Below are 18,601 nucleotides of genomic sequence, written 5' to 3' on the forward strand. Positions count from 1 at the left end.
TTCTTCTCCCAGGAGAGCATATATCTGCATAGATATCTATCTGTCAATATAGAATTGACCATTGGGGGCGCTACACCTCCCTGATGAGAGATTTCACTGAGAGCACAAATTAATATTCATATCAATGTAAAATAACCATAAACACACCAAATAATTCATTCCATGTTTTCATTACTGTGCATAAAACCACTGTTCCGTCTCTGGGTGACGGCTGCTTTGTGTCGCAGCTTTTTTTGAGGGGTGGGCGACAGACTAAATTATTCCCATGTCTGTAACCATAGCAGCGAGAGAGAGAGCGAGAGCGAGAGCGAGAGAGAGAGAGAGAGAGAGAGAGAGGGGGAGAGAGAGAGAGAGAGAGAGAGAGAGGGGGAGAGGTGCTGTTTTCATTTTGTGCTCACCAAGACAACCGAGATCACAGGAACAACCTAAAGGGCTTCAAACTCCTTCAATGCGACCCCCTTGTTGTGACACGAGGTGGGCGTCCACCTGGCTTCATTAGGCCGGACACAGATTTCGTATGACATGGCTCACAATGATAGTTGGGGGTCATTTTCCAAGCAGGTTTGTATGAATAATTGATGGCTGCTCTGGTTGATTTGGGGGAGGTCGAGTCTCAGTGAGAGAAACATCTGCTGCATGTTGTGTTGCCTGCAAATGTAGAATGGGTGGGGGTGGGGGGTGGGGGGTGGGGGCAGTGGGAATAGAAGCTGTTTGCACCCAAATAATATAAGTGTGAGTCAACAGTCTGAGCCATATGGCTGCTTTCTCACCATTCCATGAGGGGAAAAAAAGAGGAAACCGTTTAATTTAAACCTTTGTGTGGCTTTTAATCACGTTGCATGTTCAAAAAGTCATCTGAGGGTTTATTTTTCTCTCACAAACACGCAGCTCAGTGTCGCGATCCATTTACAAACACAACAAAGTGGGACAAAGTGTCAAACGCTACATGGCTGGAGGGGCGGCAGTGTCACATGACCATCTGGACAGGAGCAGGAGTGTTTCACTGATTTCACTTTTCTTCTCAAGAGCAAATCATAACCACCAGAAAATCTAAAACTTGTAATATATATATATATATATATATACACACACACAGTGGGGAGAACAAGTATTTGATACACTGCTGATTGTAAGTGGGAAAACTTCAAAAATCAGCAGTGTATCAAATACTTGTTCTCCCCACTGTGTGTGTGTGTGTGTATATATATATATATATATATATACATACGTGTGTGTATGTAAATTATCTCTCTCTCTCTCTCTCTCTCTATACATGCAAAATCTTCAAAATGCAAGGAAATTACAATGAAGCTCAAATAAAGTGTTTTAACTCTGACCCCTTTTACACAACAACGGGTCAGATGGAAACGTATCTTTAAAAAGGTTTCCTTTCGAAAGCAATGTCTGTTTTCAGGGTGACAGCAAAAGCATTGAAAACAATGTAGTTTCCGTGGGAACTGTTTCTTTGTGATGAAACCACGCACGCAAGCAATCTGCTATACACATTAACAACGGGAGAACATGCACGTTCTTGTGGACAGACCATCAAGTTGGATTGTTATTACAACGACTGTCAAGATAAGTCTCATGACACTCTGGAAGAAACAATATTGTCCATCTACTGAGCATGTGCACAACAACTATTTACTACGACGGTGGTGTGAATGTGCAGATGCAGTGTTTTTACTCTGAGTTTCCAGAAAGTGTCATTTTCGCCAACGGAGCCCTAGCATTTTCAAAAAGCTCCCCCTTGGAAGCGGTTCTCAGAAAGTTGCGTCTTCAGTGACTGAGCACCGCTGCCGCGTAAACATTACAAAAAGTTTTCAGTTTTCAGTTTGGAAATCGTTGTCGCGTTAAAGGGGACCATCAATAAACCTGCAAACACTGGGTAAGGGCAAAAGAAATAAAGGCAGCTATTTACAAAAGCTCTTTAACAGATCTGTGCATGTGCAGCTCTGTTCCTACATAAACAACTTTAGTGGATTTGTTTGCACAATATTCATCACGACGGCTGTGATTTCTGCAATCCTGTGTTCAGCCGTTCAAGCACCACTGTCAGTCAATAAAATAATTTCATACAAGAGGCTATAATATACTCATCTTTGTGAAAGAAAGATGTTCTTATATTAGGATAAATGCCATTTTAAGAATAGTATTAATAATATATAGATTTATGTGGGCAGGTTTCACATTACTCAGTGTTCACTTTGGACTTTACCAATAAATTAACTGAGAGGTTCATGATTCATGATCATGTCAAGATAATCACAAGTATATGGACCAATAGATGACATTGAAGAAGAGGAAGGAGAAGGGGAAGAGGGCTCTGGCGTACAGATCAACCCGCTTGGCAGCAGAGGGGATGACTGGCTTTGGCGGAGGAGGTTTCTTGCTGTTCTTGGCCAGCGATTTGCCGAGAGCGGAGCCGGTGTCGATGGGCTTCCCGTAGCAGTCAAAGTTTGACAGTTCGAAGTCCCGCGGGAGCGAGCCCACGATGCTGAAGTCATTGGTCCTCAGGTCGGACTTGGAGGTGCACACCTTCTTGCAGCGGGTCTCAGCCACCTGGACAAGAAGTGAAAACAATCTGCTTCAGTTCATCCACGGAAACACATTGGTCTCAATACGGTCAGACTGATGATCTGAGCAGCCCGCCACCACCACCCTGGGCAGACCCTCAGGCAGAGGAGCCACCACAAAGTGCTTCCAAATGTCTCGACTGAGCAATCAAACCCAGTTTACGCAGTGCAGAGCAACACGACCGAAGGTCCTCACTCCGAGAAGATCGTCAGAAGTGAAGGAGAGCGATTAAATACAGCAGCTTTCATTTCTTTGAGGCTGGAGTTTTTGTACAACTGTACAAAACACTATAGCGTCATTTATTACTTAATATAAATGCAAATGTTGTGTAAAAGAAACTTAACTGAAGGTGGAAAGTACAGCTAAAATTTTAAATATGATTGTTCTTGATATGTGATGCAATTTTCTCTAAAGGTTGTTTTTTTTTTTTTAATAAAAAAGACCTGGTCATCAAACCACCAAGCAAATTGTAAAAACTTAAAGAAAACAAAAGAGTACCAGACACAACACTGAGACCTGACGTGAGAGATCAGTGGTGCTGCCATGAAAGCTTCCTGCTTGTAAAAGCCTGTAAAAACAGAGACAACAGCAACAGACGTTTTCTGGACACTTCACTGAATTTTGCACCAGAAAGTTTCATTAAAAATGAATTTATGTTGTGTTTGGAGTCATTTTCTTTAGTAATAATTTGGTTTTCTGAAAATATCAACATTCCCATCATATAAACACTGGGCCACAACAAAGGAAAAAAAAAAAGTTACAATTTAAAGGTTATTATGGCTGTTTTAGAGCAAAAATAATCACATATATTCACTTCCATTCATTTTCTGCTGAATATCTTCTATCTGACTTCTAAATCCAAACTTGTCTAATGGTCAGCTTGACCTTCTTCTCACGAAAGAAATATAACTGCTTTATATTTTCCTCCTGGGAGACTTATGGAGGACAGGAAGTTCACATATGTGAACATGTAATAAGATTTAAACAAACAAAACAGTCATAAATACACATAAACGCACAGAGTTTATTAACTTAATGTTACATACATTTCACACAGTCTTAATCTGATGTCCGTTTAGCACCACAGCTGCAATGAATTGTCGTTACACTGTACAAGTTTACATATGAAATCGATGCTATTCTTTTTCTTTTTTTAAAACTCTTGTCCTGTTCGGCAGCTGTTGTTGCCCACATTGAATTCCCCAGTAGAACAATGGAGTCCCCAGTTGGAGCACTATCCAGCACCCCTCCCAGGGACTCTAAGAAGGTTGGGTACTCTGAGCTGCTGTCTGGTCCATAGGCCGAAACAACAGACCTGGAAGGGGGTGATTGGGAGGAACGGCCTCCCCGATCTGAACCCGAGCTGTGTTCTGTTATTGGACTTCTGTGCCAGTCACAGCTTGTCCATAACGAACACCATGTTCGAGCACAGGGGTGTCCATAAGTGCACATGGCACCAGGACACCCTAGGCCGGAGGTCAATGATAGACTTTGTGGTCGTGTCATCTGATCTCTGGCCACGTGTCTTGGACACTCGGCTAAAGAGAGGGGCAGAGCTGTCAACTGATCACCACCTGGTGGTGAGTTGGATGCGCTGGACTGGGAGGAGGCCGTATAGACTCGACAGGCCCAAATGTGTTATGAGGGTCTGCTGGGAATGCCTGACTGAGCCCTCTGTCTGTGCAGTTTCCACTCCCACCTCCAGGAGAGCTTCTCACGGATCCCGGGGGAGGTTGGAGACATTGAGTCCGAGTGGACCATGTTCTCCACTTCCATTGTTGAAGTTGCTGCTCGGAGCTGTGGCCGCAGGGTCTCTGGTCGTGGCGGCAATCCCCGAACCCGGTGGTGGAAACCGGAAGTAAGGGATGCCGTCAAGCTGAAGAAGGAGTCCTATCGGGCACTGTTAGCTCATAGGACTCCCGAGGCAATCGACAGGTACCGGCAGGCCAAGCGAGCTGCAGCCCGGGCTGTGGTGGAGGCAAAAACTCTGGTCTGGGAGGAGTTCGGAGAGGCCATGGAGGAGGACTTTCAGTCGGCCCCGAGGAAATTCTGGTAAACCGTCCGGCGCCTCAGGAGGGTAAAGCAGTTTTTCACCAACTGTGTTTACAGTGGAGGTGGGGAGCTGTTGACCTGAGGTGTTCCGGGCATGTCCCTCCGGTAGGAGGCCTCAGGGCAGACCTAGGACACGCTGGAGGGACTATGTCTCTCTATGGCCTGGGAACACCTTGGGGTGCCACCGGAAGAGCTGGAGGAAGTGTCTGGGGTGAAGGGAGTCTGGGTAACCCTGCTCGGACTGCTGCCTCCGCGACCTGGCCCCGGATAAGCGGCAGACAATGGATGGATGGATGGATGGATGGATGGATGGATGGATGGATGGATGGATGGATGGATGGATGGATGGATGGATGGATGGATGGATGGATGGATGGATGGATGTTTGGCAACTTGGTCAGACAATGATGTGAGTGAGAGCCTTCTGATGTCAGAACAGTTTTTGCTCTTGCAACAGGAGGAGACTAAGAGTGTTTGGCCATTCTTTCCATGGAGGATGTGGAGGACCTCTACATATTGGGATTCATGATAGAAGGTAAGCTGCTGATTGGAGCTGGCGGATTTCTGATCTATCGCAAAGTTGAGAAGACGCTAGCAGCTGCATTGGGAAGGCTGCCTATCGTCACTGAAGGACTGTGCCGAGCTTTTAACGCTCAGATTCATGTGATAAACTAACTCAAGAGTATGCAAGTCTCTTGAACGTTTATGCAAAATTGGAACTCGGTTGGGAAGCTAAGAAATTTGGCCAAGATTGGAGCAGCATGAAGGCCAAAGACACTCAAGGTTGAAAGATAAAGCTGAATCGCCTGAACGAAAACAAACCTGATCTACATTTCGGATTTCCAGATACCCAGTCGCCAAGGCTGGTGTTTTGTCTTCAACTCTCCTGGATGTGAGCGTGGAACGAAGGCTACCCCTTTCCTTCCTCTCCTCACCTCTTGTTGTCCTTTCCCCTAAACTTCTATGTAATTTCGTTGTACCTGTTACAATGACAATAACTGCAAAGCAATGCAACAATAGCAGAAAACAAGAAAAATCAGCAGCAAATCGCATTGATGAGGAGTGGAAGTGTGTGTGTGTGTGTGTGTGTGTATGTGTGTGTGTGTGTGTGTGTCCACTGGGTGTGGGTGGAACTGTTGTGGGGGGGGCCTGCAGCACCTGCCATCGGGCCCAGACGCCATCACGCCGGCACCCAGTGGCCCCCCAGACCAGGGGACGCCCCGGGGAACCACCCCAGAGAGCCACACCCCAACCCGGAAGGCACCCGATGGAGAGAGCAGAGAAGCTGCTTTTGGATTCCCAGTTCATGAGGATCGCCTTTTTTGCGACCAGGAGCATGAAGGACTCGTTTTTGTCTCTTTTAATTTCTGTGAGATCACCTAACAGGCAAAGTGCAGGTGAAACTGGAATGGGGGGGTCCAGGCATAATGATTAATCTTCACAGATGTTTTGCCAGAATGTTTGGACTGGTGTACACTGCCAGAGTGTGTGTAGATTGATGCTTTTAAAGCAACTGTTTTTTGATGACAGGACTGAAGAAAGGAAGATATCTGATATGGAGATCTTCACAGAATGTATTTTCAATGTATAGCTAGCATTCATCTAAGGGTTTCTGATTAATGCATTTTACAACATAAAGTAATTTATTGGCAAGATAATAATTATAAAAGTTTGGAAGTTCTAAGCCACCTTAGTCCTTGGTGTTCTGCAGTGTTTTTAAACTTATACGTGATGGTTTATTTTTCCATAAGAATTTTGAGATATGGGAATCCAATTTATTAAACCATGTTTTGGTGGTTTTGTTGGACTCATTGAAAAGATGTAGTTAATTTTAGGCAGGACCATCATTTTAATTGTTGCTACTCTCCTCATAAGTGATATAGGAAGTGTCCTCCACCGAGTGAGGTCCTCTTCTATTGTTTTAATGAGGGGGGTGTAGTTTAAGTGCACCAAGTCTGACAGCTTGGCTGACATATTAATGCCGAGGTATTTGATGTTCCCTGGTTTTAGTGGGGTATTTGATGTGTGCTGAAAAATAGAGTTAATAGGCAAGACAAATGATTTATTCCAATTTATAGAATATTCTGAAATTGCAGAGAATCTGCCAATTAACTCTATTGTTTGTGGAAGAGAGGTCTGTGCGTTTTGTAAGAAAAGTAATACATCATCTGCATAAAGGCATATTTTATGGGTTACATTTGCTGTTTGTATTCCTTTTATGTTATTGTTCTGTCTAATGGCTGCTGCTAATGGTTCAATACAAATTACAAAGAGAGATGGTGAGAGTGGACACCCCTGCCTGGTACCTCTCTCGAGATTGAACCTTGAGGAAGTTTGATCATGTCAAATCGATGCTATTCTTCCTCTGACCACTGCATGTACTCCACTGTATGTACAGTCAGTCATATCACATTAATGTTGCAGGTCCGGTTTCTACCAAGGTAAAAGAAAAATTCAAAATGGCGCTTTAAAAAAAAATTATAATGGTTTCGGACTGAGTTGAAAACAGACGATACATTGAAGCTGCTGTAAAGAAATCCTGAGCATTGCTGGTAAATCAACACTGCAGCTATTTTAAAAGGAAAAAAAAAAAGAGACAACGTTAGACTAACTTTGTGCTCCGCAGTCTTGCCTAATATGGATTTCTCCAAGGTGGGCATGGTGACGCCCTCAACACACCATAACGACCCCAACTACAAAAAAACAATCTCCAGAAGGATTTAGTTAAATGTCATTCAAAAATCCCTTTTATCGACTTTCCTGAAGGCCTGAGGGGTTCGAACGGGATCTAATCACACTATCATATGCTTACTCACTCAAGTCATTAGGCCCATTAAAGCTTCATTATTTTGTTCTGGTTTTGACAAGAAACTCCATTAAAGGAGTCATATCACACAACTTTTCAACACTTTCACACGGTTCTTATTTTTTTCAAAAACATTGTACCCAAAGCTTTTTGCCCCATATCCAGCTTGTCCTTGATTTTCAGCCAGTTGAATATTTGAGCATTTGAGCCTCATTCAGAATGTGCTGATTTTCAGGGAGCTGCACTGGCTCTGTCCCACATGGCCATCTTGGGAAGAGGAGGAAATACTTCATCTCCTTATGCAATATGCTATTGTTTACATTCTATCTGTCACTACATTATGGAGAAACACAGTTCAACCAAACCAATAAGAACCAGAATATGACCCAGAAGGAGAAGCTCCAGAAGAAGTTGTGACTCTGCTGCTGCAGCAGGACGTTTCAGAATGTTAGTAAAACATATTGTGTTCATCAGCTGCACTGAATATTTTCTTCACAAAGAAATGTGCTGTTTAAACAGCAAATAAATTACTATTCAGACCAGTGTGTGTGTGTGTGTGTGTGTGTGCACCCAGCAGATTTTGGATCTGAGTTTGGCTATTGTCTTTGATTTACTGAGAATCAGTTCCATGGAATCATGTTTGAACCCCAGGTATCCACTCTGAATATATTCTCCCTCCAGGGAACTAAAGTGCAGCGTCATTATAATGTTGATTAACTGCAGACGACATTGTTCCTGGTATTTGTACAGATTCAATAAATCTGCGTTCCACGCGAGTCCTTCTGAGACGGACAATCTTCCATCTAGTCTCCATTGATGATGGAGTTGTCATTCTTTGGGTTCATTTTCTTCAAGTTCAAAGGTGTTTAATGGAAATAAAAACTTGGGGAACTGTATGCGATCTTTCTCTAACTTTTCCAAGAAGTGTTTCGTAACAATTTAATAATAAATCACAGAAAACTTGTTTTCCTATATTTCTATTTGAGATGAAATTGTTTTATGTTTTGGCGCAGTAGATCACACTATTAAACTTTAAACACGTTTTGTGTTTTTTCCCCCACAAATCTTAGACAATATGACAATGGAATATGTAGACTTTTAGCCAGCAATTTGTAGAACAGCTTGTTATGCAAAAACTGAAGGTTATATTATGATTTTTATTCTCAGAAGAATGAAACTCAACTCATTCTTCAGGTAAACTCAACGACTGGATTCTCTGTTCGATCGAGATCAACATGATATGAAACCATCTTCAGACACTAACCAGCCACAGTGAATGCTTTCAGACACGCAGAGGTGCGATTTATCAGCAATTAATTTATTCATTCATTTCATCCATCCATCCATCCAATTTCTACTGCTTTATCCATGGCCGGGTCGTGGAGGCAGCAGTCTGAGCAGAGTTGCCCAGACTTCCCTCACCCCAGACTCTTCCTCCAGCTCTTCCGGTGGCACCCCAAGGCGTTCCCAGGCCATAGAGAGACATAGTCCCTCCAGCGTGTCCTGGGTCTGCCCCGAGGCCTCCTACCGGAGGGACATGCCCGGAACACCTCCCTAGGGAGGCGTCCGGGGGGATTCCGAAATAGATGCCCGAGCCACCTCATCTGGCTCCTCTCGATGTGGAGGAGCAGCGGCTCTACTCCGAGCTCCTCCCTGGTTACTGAGCTCCTCACCCTATCTCTAAGGGTGACTGAGCTCCTCCCCCTATCTCTAAGGGTGACTGAGCTCCTCACCCTATCTCTAAGGGTGACTGAGCTCCTCCCCCTATCTCTAAGGGTGACTGAGCTCCTCACCCTATCTCTAAGGGTGACTGAGCTCCTCACCCTATCTCTAAGGGTGACTGAGCTCCTCCCCCTATCTCTAAGGGTACGCCCAGCCACCCTATGGAGGAAGCTCATTTCAGCCGCTTGTATCCGGGATCTGGTTCTTTCGGTCATGACCCATAGTTCATGACCATAGGTGAGGGTAAGAACGAAGATCGACCGGTAAATCGAGAGCTTCACTTTTTGGCTCAGCTCCTTCTTCACCACGACGGACCGATACAACGTCTGCATAACTGCAGACGCTGCACCGATCCGCCTGTCGATCTCATGGTCCATCTTTCCCCCACTCGTGAACAAGACCCCAAGATACTTGAACTCCTCCACCTGTGACAAGGGCACTCCACCGACCTGGAGGGGGCAAGACACCTTTTTCCAGTCGAGAACCATGGCCTCGGATTTAGAGGTGCTGATCTTCATCCCAGCTGCTTCACACTCGGCTGCAAACCGCACCAGTGCACGCTGAAGGTCCAGGTTCGATGGAGCCAACAGAACCACATCATCCGCAAATAGCAGAGATGAGATCCTGTGGTCCCCAAACCGGACCCCATCTGGCCCCTGGCTGTGCCTAGAAATTCTGTCCATGTAGGTAATAAACAGAATCGGTGATAAAGGACAGTCCTGCTGGAGGCCAACGTGCACTGGGAACATGTCAGACTTACTTCCGGCAATGCGAACCAAACTCCTGCTCCGGGAATACAAGGACTGAACAGCCATGAACAAAGGGCCCCGGGCGCCATACTCTCAGAGCACCCCCCACAGGAAGTCCCAAGGGATGCGGTCAAACGCCTTCTCCAGGTCCACAAAACACATGTGGACTGGTTGGGCGAACTCCCATGAACCCTCAAGCACCTGGTGGAGGGTATAGAGCTGGTCCAGTGTTCCACCATCAGAAGAACCTGGTGGAGGGTATAGAGCTGGTCCAGTGTTCCACCATCAGGAGAACCTGGTGGAGGGTATAGAGCTGGTCCAGTGTTCCACCATCAGGAGAACCTGGTGGAGGGTATAGAGCTGGTCCAGTGTTCCACCATCAGGAGAACCTGGTGGAGGGTATAGAGCTGGTCCAGTGTTCCACGACCAGGACGAAAACCGCATTGTTCCTCTTGGATCCGAGGTTCGACTAACGGCCGGACCCTCCTCTCCAGTACCCTGGAATAGACTTTCCCGGGGAGGCTGAGGAGTGTGATCCCTCTGTAGTTGGAACACACCCTCCGATCCCCCTTCTTGAAGAGAGGGACCACCACCCCGGTCTGCCAGTCCAGAGGTACTGTCCCCGCCGCCACGCGATGTTGCAGAGACGAGTCAGCCACGACAGTCCCTGCACATCCAGAGACTTAAGGAACTCTGGGCGAATCTCATCCACTCCTGGTGCCTTGCCACCGAGGAGCTTCACAACAACCTCTGTGACTTCAGCTTGGGAAATGGACCAGTCCACCTCTGAGAACCCAGACTCTGCTTCCTCAATGGAAGACGTGGTGGTGGGATTGAGGAGGTCCTCAAAGTATTCCTTCCACCGCCCAACAATATCCCCAGTTGAGGTCAACAGCTCCCCGCTTCCACTGTAAACAGTGTTGGTGGAGAACTGCTTCCCCCGCCTGAGGCGCCGGACGGTTTGCCAGAATTTCCTCAGGGCCGACCGAAAGTCCTCCTCCATGGCCTCTCCGAACTCCTCCCAGACCCGAGTTTTTGCCTCCACCACAGCCCGGTCTGCGGCTCGCTTGGCCTGCCGGTACCTGTCGATTGCCTCGGGAGTCCTATGAGCTAACAGTGCCCGGTAGGACTCCTTCTTCAGCTTGACGGCATCCCTTACTTCCGGTTGGAAGCCACGATAAGGTTGCAGTTCAAGGGGGGAGTCATTCATTTCAGAAATGTTAAAATGTGTGTGTAAACACATAATGACACCACAGGGCTGTCAAAGACATTTCAGTTCATGATCCACATTCAGCTCAATTTTTCATCTCAACTAGTATGGACTGGTCAAATAGTTCCTTTAAATTTAAACTTTAAAGTTTGTCTTTGTTGTGATGCAGAGTAGACGTGATGGAACATGTCTCTGATAATGACTACAGTCCCAACATAAAGACAATTTGTGACGGAGCACCGCCGTCAGTAACAGGGCAGCGGCACACATTCACACACGCACGCTCATGCACACGCTCACACACACCCTGCGGCACACAGGCAACACACAAACATAAAAATCACACACATTTCTTCACTTCCCTCCGTACTTTACATCACATCATTCAATTAGTTCACCTCCCTCTTCCCCAACTGTTAGCATAGTCAGCCAGGGGTGCACACCTGACTGCTGTGTTTCACCTGCAGCGGACAGCGAAGAAGGGGCGGAGTTAACTCTGTGACTATTAAGCCCACGAGCATGGCGTTATGATCATGTGATCACGAGGCACTTTGAGTAATTATTTACTTTTCATTGAGTGGAATTATTTTCTGTTTTGCTTTGGAAAATGTTTTTGTTTATTTTCGTAGAAAAATGGAGTTTCCTTTTAAAGAAAGGAGGTGAATATTTATTTTCATTTTTATGATTGGTTAGGTAAAGTCATCCCACACCCAGGGGAGGGGTTTACCCTTTAAAAGCAGGGTGGGATACTGTATTGGGCAGTCTGTCCCTGCAGCTGCTAGTGGTAGCAACGGGCCATACCAAACAAACTTCTGAAAGCCGTCGGCTGAAAGGAGAGCTGAGATCAGGTTCTGTTTGGTTTTGCTTTCTTTTTTGCTACATTTTTTTTTCCCGCTGTAAATATATATATATTTGTCTCCATTGTACACACTGAGCACCAGCACTATTCTTTTGGGGAAAATAAATACAAAGTCGACTTGCCTTCTGGATCTTGGTTGTTATTATTATTATGGACTGAACTAGAACCCCGCCACACAGTTTTAATGAAACCTTCTGGTGCAAAATACAGTGAAATATCCCAGAAGCGTCTCCTTTAGCTGTTGCATTCTGGGTATTTTTTACAAAATCCCCCTGACAGCATGGCTTTGAGGCAAGTTTTCATCACCAATATCTCAGCTTGGGTATCAGTGTTGTGTTGAGTCCGCTCCTCCTTAGAAACTTGTTATAAAATCAATTTTTCCTTTGAAATTTACAGCATTTTCTTGGTGGTTTGGTTATTGCTTGATGCCCCTGTGATAATCAGCCCACAGCTATCGATCAATCAATAATAATCAACAATTATACAACGCTCAAGGTGACCAAAGTGCTTTCCACTAAGATGATAATGAAAGGAATTAAAGGAAAACAAGAGAACAAACATACAGCATATAAATGATAGAGTAAAATAAAATACATTTCACCATATGATTGAGTATTAAAAGCCAGTCTAAATAAATATGACAGTTAATATGGAGCGAGCTCACAAGTTTTAACATTCAAAATAACAATCGTATTGCGACCATCAGGGTTATAGAAGTTAAAGTAAACCTGACGGTCTCACTACAAAATGAAAGACCTTGTGTTTGTGTTTTGTTCACATTCTAAACAGTTTTCATCCCTTCTATCTTTTTACATTCTTGATTTCTTCTTGAGTCAGGGAAACTCGTCAGGATGCCAATATACCTGTACTACGATGTACCCGAACAAATAGCAATGAAATCTATTTGATAACATCCTATCTTATTTTATCTTCCTTTCTGTTGAGGCTCAAGCATAAGCTCTCTCTGAAAACTGAATTCATTGTGTTTATTCAACAAGGTTAACTCGATGCCGGGTGTAAAACGTAGCAAATTTCAGAATAAAAGTCCTTCTAATTGTCTATAGATTCCAGTGGTTGTTAATTAAGACAAAGAAACTCTGGATTTGATTTAAAGATGGTCACATGTGCAGCTTTCACTCTTGCTGACTTGCTCAGAACTTTGAAACATGTATTTGCTGTGTTTGGCCCGCCGGTAAAAAAACCCCATCAATCACAGTGAGAAGGGGGTGTGGGATTCATAATGCTGAGGTACTGACGTGCAAGGTGCTGACGTGCAGTGGAGTCCCTCCGGTCCCGTTCACCGTGTTGTTCTTAGCGGCTGGACTCTTCCCCACCACCTTCTCCTTGGATGCCACCTTGGCCTTCTCCGCCTCGATGCGCTTGGGGCTGTTCAGCATCACCTGGACGACGGCATACTCCACCAACGAGGCAAAGCCGAACAGCAGGCAGGCGATGAGCCAGATGTCGATGGCTTTGACATAGGACACTTTCGGAAGCTCAGAGGCCAGCGAGGTGCACTCCGAGGACAGAGATAGCACCGAGAGGATGCCTTCACACGGAGGAGACACAGCAGAGAGACAGACACGCTGGGGTCACACTGGAATGAGTACGTTTATCGAAAATATCCTCACAAAACCAAACAATTATTACGGAAAATGACAAGCATCAAAAACAGCCAATTTTAATGAAGCCAAAGTGAAATATTCAGAAAACTTCTCCCATAACTGTTGCATTCTAGGTGTTTTTACAAAACTACCCCGGACTTTGAGGCTAGTTTGATAGCAAGCAGGTAACTATAGCTTTCATGGCAGAATCACCAACATCTCAGCTCAGGTGTGTGTTGTGTCGCAACTCGGAAAGAATTTGTTTTTAAAAAGATATCAATGTCTTTTTTGTTATTTGATTTTAACTATTGCTTGGTGGTTTGGCGGCCGGATTGGAGCCTCTTGCTGGTCGCTTTTGGCCCACAGGCGTTATGTTTGACACCTCTGCTCTATACTTTACCTTTTTGATATAAGCATGATTCACTAAAGTACTTTTGCCAGCTGTGATTTATTTTTTTAATTGTACTTTCTACCCTTTAAATAAGATTCTTGAAATCTGTACAAAAAAAATAAATAATTATCTTCTGAGAACAGCCTCTAATGAGAGACTCATTCTACGTAGTTTTTATCTCTGGGAGCCAACAAAATAGCAGGTTAGAGATTTTTTCGCCGGTGCAGCAGCAACTCTTTCAGCCTCCGTAATTGCAGGCAGCTTTGGAGGGTCTTCTAACCACCAACAAAAGGCTCCCACTCCCTTTTTTTTCAGTAATGCTGCATCAGTCATGCAGTAAATACACATAAATGAGTGATGAGCTGAGCCTCCAGGCCTCATTATGGCCACTAATCAAGGAAGGGTTCACTCAAGGTTCAAGGTTTGTAATAAACACCTGCTTTCTCCAGGGGATGAAGTTTAATGAGAGGACGTCCACCTATTGTCAAGCAACCGAGGAGACACGCTCAGACAGCATGGTTTGTCTTGTACAGAGTAAAATCCGGCCTCCTCCATCAGACAGGAAACATGAAAAGAGCACGATGTGTTTACACACACACACACACACACACACACACACACACACACACACACACACACACACACACACACACACACACACACACACACACACACACACACACACACACACACACACACACACACACACACAGTGAGTACAGGTGTCGGATGTCACACAAACACATAAAAAGTCACAATGGTGCACAATGGAGCAATAAATGAGAGTGGCCTCACACCAGAGTGGCTGACTGACCTGCGCTGATCCCATTTAGAGAGGAGTCAGTCTGGGAGGAGTCGCAGGGATGATGATGGAATGAGAGTGGTGATGAACAACTGGAGGGGAGGATGGAGAGATGCAACAGAGGCGTGACAACAACGGAGCATCGAATCCACACAGATGCTCGGGCTCATGCGGGATCCAAGTGACGACGACATATTGCACGAGGTCCCGGATCCGTAGTGCGCCTCATGCAACGTGCAACGCAATATAAACAAACAGGAAGCAAACTGACAGTCATGTGTGCGGATATATTAAGAAAAGCAAGCAAGGCCAGCCTGAACTAAAACCTCACCCGGGACATTTACGTCCAAATATTACATTTTTAATTAAACCGTCAGCTGGGACAAAAGCGAAACATTCCATTTTGTTTGCCTGCGTGCATAATGCATCTATAACACATCTATAATACATGTAGTTTAATGGATTTGTTGCTTGTAGGGCTCTTGCAGCAATCATTGATCACACACATATATTGCATGAAGTTCAAGTTTGTTTTTTAACACAATTATTTCCACATATTTATCATTTCGTATTGATAAAATAAGGCTTGGAATACTGCTTTAAAACTGTTGGCACTTGATTTTTCTGATTCATCAATAAATATTACAAAATTCCCCAATTTTTGAACCACAATCATCAATATTTTAATTTAGAAAATTCAAAGCTGAAAAATATAGTTTATGACTATCATCATCCATGAAGTTAAACTGGTATTAAAGGGATGAAAATCCTGAAAAGTATTCAGTATTTGATAGTTTTCATCAAGTTAATCGACAGATTTACTCCCAAGAAGCCGAAAGACGATTGATCGGTGCCATTTTTATAGAAATGTTGGGATGTGGTCATCGTTCAGAAAAATAATAATGATTAAATTAAAAAAGTATTGATCAAGAGAAATCACTTCAAATATCAGAATGATGAAGTGGAGCAAATCAGCTGATACATGGCTCAGTTAGAAATAAACATATAGCTTTTACTGGTTTCTCTTTGCTCCCACTTGAACTGCTACCTTATCGTGGTGGGGGAGTTTGAGCACCCGAATGATCCTAGGAGCTTTATGCCCCCCAGCAGGGTCTCCCAAGGCAAACAGGTCCTAGGTGACGGGTCAGACCAAAAGCAGTTCAACACTCCCCTATGAACACGCACAAGAGGAGAGCAGAGACGTCGCCCAGTTTGGCGCAGCCGGGGCCTCACCCTGGAGCCTCACCCTGGAGCCAGGCCCGGGGTCGGGCCTCGCACGCGAGCGCCTGGTGGAGGGTTCTTGCCCACGGGACCCGGCCGGGCTCAGCCTGAAGGGACGACGCGGGCCCCTCCTCCTCATCCTCCTGTGGGCCCACCACCTACAGAGGCTGCCGTAGGGTTCAGGTGCAATGTGGATTGGGGGGCAGTCGACGGCAGGGGCCTCGACGACCCGATCCCCGGACACAGACTCTGGCTTTTGGGCCATGCAATGTGACCTCGCTGGGGGGGAAGGAGCCCGAGCTTGTGAGGGAGGCTGAGAGATACCGTCTAGATATAGTCGGGCTCACCTCCACTCACAGCTTGGACTCTGGAACCCAGCTCCTCCACAGGGGCTGGATACTCCACTTCTCTGGAGTTGCCCGCGGTGTAAGGCGGCGGGCTGGCGTGGGCTTGCTTATTGCCCCACAGCTCAGCCGCCATGTGTTGGAGTTCACCCCGGTGAACGAGAGGGTTGCGTCCCTACGCCTTCAAGTAGGGGACAGGTCTCTGACTGTTGTCTCGGCCTAGGCACCGAACAGCAGCTCAGAGTACCCAACCTTCTTGGAGTCCCTGGGAGGGGTGCTAGATAGTGCTACTCCTGGGGACTCCATTGTTCTCCTGGGGGACTTCAACGCCCACGTGGCCAATGACAGTGAGACCTGGAAGGGGGTGATTGGGAGGAACGGCCTCCCCGATCTGAACCCGAGCGGTGTTCTGTTATTGGACTTCTGTGCTAGTCACAGTTTGTCCATAACGAACACCATGTTGGAGCATAGGGGTGTCCATAAGTGCACGTGGCACCAGGACACCCGGAGGTCAATGATAGACTTTGTGGTCGTGTCATCTGATCTCTGGCCGTGTGTCTTGGACACTCGGGTAAAGAGAGGGGCAGAGCTGTGAACTGATCACCACCTGGTGGTGAGTTGGATGCGCTGGACTGGGAGGAGGCCGGATAGACTCGGCAGGCCCAAATGTGTTATGAGGGTCTGCTGGGAACATCTGGCCGAGCCCTCCATCCATGCAATTTTCAACTCCCACCTCCGGGAGAGCTTCTCACAGACCCCGAGGGAGGCTGGAGACATTGAGTCCGAGTGGACCATGTTCTCCACTTCCATTGTCGAAGCTGCTGCTCGGAGCTGTGGCCGCAGGGTTTCTGGCGCCTGTCGTGGGCAATCCCCCAACCCGGTGGTGGAAACCGGAAGTAAGGGATGCTGTCAAGCTGAAGAAGGAGTCCTACCGGGCACTGTTAGTTCATAGGACTCCTGAGGCAATCGACAGGTACCAGCAGGCCAAGCGAGCTGCAGCCCGGGCTGTGGTGGAGGCAAAAACTCGGGTCTGGGAGGAGTTCGGAGAGGTCCTGGAGGAAGACTTTCGGTCGGCCCTGAGGAAATTCTGGCAAACCGTCCGGCGCCTCAGGCGGGGGAAGCAGTTCTCCACCAACACTGTTTACAGTGGAAGTGGGGAGCTGTTGACCTCAACTGGGGACATTGTTGGGCGGTGGAAGGAATACTTTGAGGACCTCCTCAATCCCACCACCACGTCTTCCATTGAGGAAGCAGAGACTGGGTTCTCAGAGGTGGACTCGTCCATTTCCCAAGCTGAAGTCACCGAGGTTGTTGTGAAGCTCCTCGGTGGCAAGGCACCAGGAGTGGATGAGATTCGTCCAGAGTTCCTTAAGTCTCTGGATGTGCAGGGACTGTCGTGGCTGACTCGTCTCTGCAACATCGCGTGGCGGGCGGGCACAGTACCTTTGGACTGGCAGACCGGGGTGGTGGTCCCTCTCTTCAAGAAGGGGGATCGGAGGGTGTGTTCCAACTACAGAGGGATCACACTCCTCAGCCTCCCCGGGAAAGTCTATTCCAGGTTACTGGAGAGGAGGGTCCGGCCGTTAGTAGAACCTCGGATCCAAGAGGAACAATGCAGTTTTCGTCCTGGACCAGCTCTATACCCTCCACCAGGTGCTTGAGGGTTCATGGGAGTTCGCACAGCCAGGGGCCGGAGGGGGTCCAGTTTGGGGACCACAGGATCTCATCTCTGCTATTTGTGGATGATGTGGTTCTGTTGGCTCCATCAAGCCTGGATCTCCAGCGTGCACTGACGTGATTTGCAGACGAGTGTGAAGCAGCTGGGATGAAGATCAGCACCTCTAAATCCGAGGCCATGGTAATCGACCGGAAAAAGGTGTCTTGCCCCCTCCAGGTCGGTGGAGTGCCCTTGTCACAGGTGGAGGAGCCAAAAAGTGAAGCTCTCGATTTACCGGTCGATCTTCGTTCCTACCCTCACCTATGGTCATGAACTATGGGTCATGACCGAAAGAACGAGATCCCGGATACAAGCGGCTGAAATGAGCTTCCTCCGTAGGGTGGCTGGGCGTACCCTTAGAGATAGGGTGAGGAGCTCAGTCACCCTTAGAGATAGGGGGAGGAGCTCAGGCTCCCTTAGAGATAGGGTGAGGAGCTCAGTCACCCTTAGAGATAGGGGGAGGAGCTCAGTCACCAGGGAGGAGCTCAGAGTAGAGCCGCTGCTCCTCCACATCGAGAGGAGCCAGCTGAGGTGGCTCAGGCACCTG

General features: G+C 46.6%; 1 protein-coding gene across 1 annotated transcript in view; it reads right to left on the bottom strand.

Moving 5' to 3' along the window:
• Positions 1-1,191: 1,191 nt before the first annotated feature.
• Positions 1,192-18,601, bottom strand: part of glrbb (glycine receptor, beta b) — a 92,604-nt gene continuing 75,194 nt past the window's right edge. The window contains exons 9-10 of the mRNA XM_080502332.1: positions 13,232-13,524; positions 1,192-2,562 (exon numbers count right to left, since the gene is read on the bottom strand). Of these exons, the coding sequence (XP_080358458.1) occupies positions 2,266-2,562; positions 13,232-13,524 (590 nt within the window). The 3' untranslated portion in view covers positions 1,192-2,265. The remainder of the gene's footprint in view (positions 2,563-13,231; positions 13,525-18,601) is intronic.

The sequence above is a fragment of the Blennius ocellaris genome, assembly GCF_963422515.1.
Source record: "Blennius ocellaris genome assembly, chromosome: 9".
NCBI classification, from domain to species: domain Eukaryota; kingdom Metazoa; phylum Chordata; class Actinopteri; order Blenniiformes; family Blenniidae; genus Blennius; species Blennius ocellaris.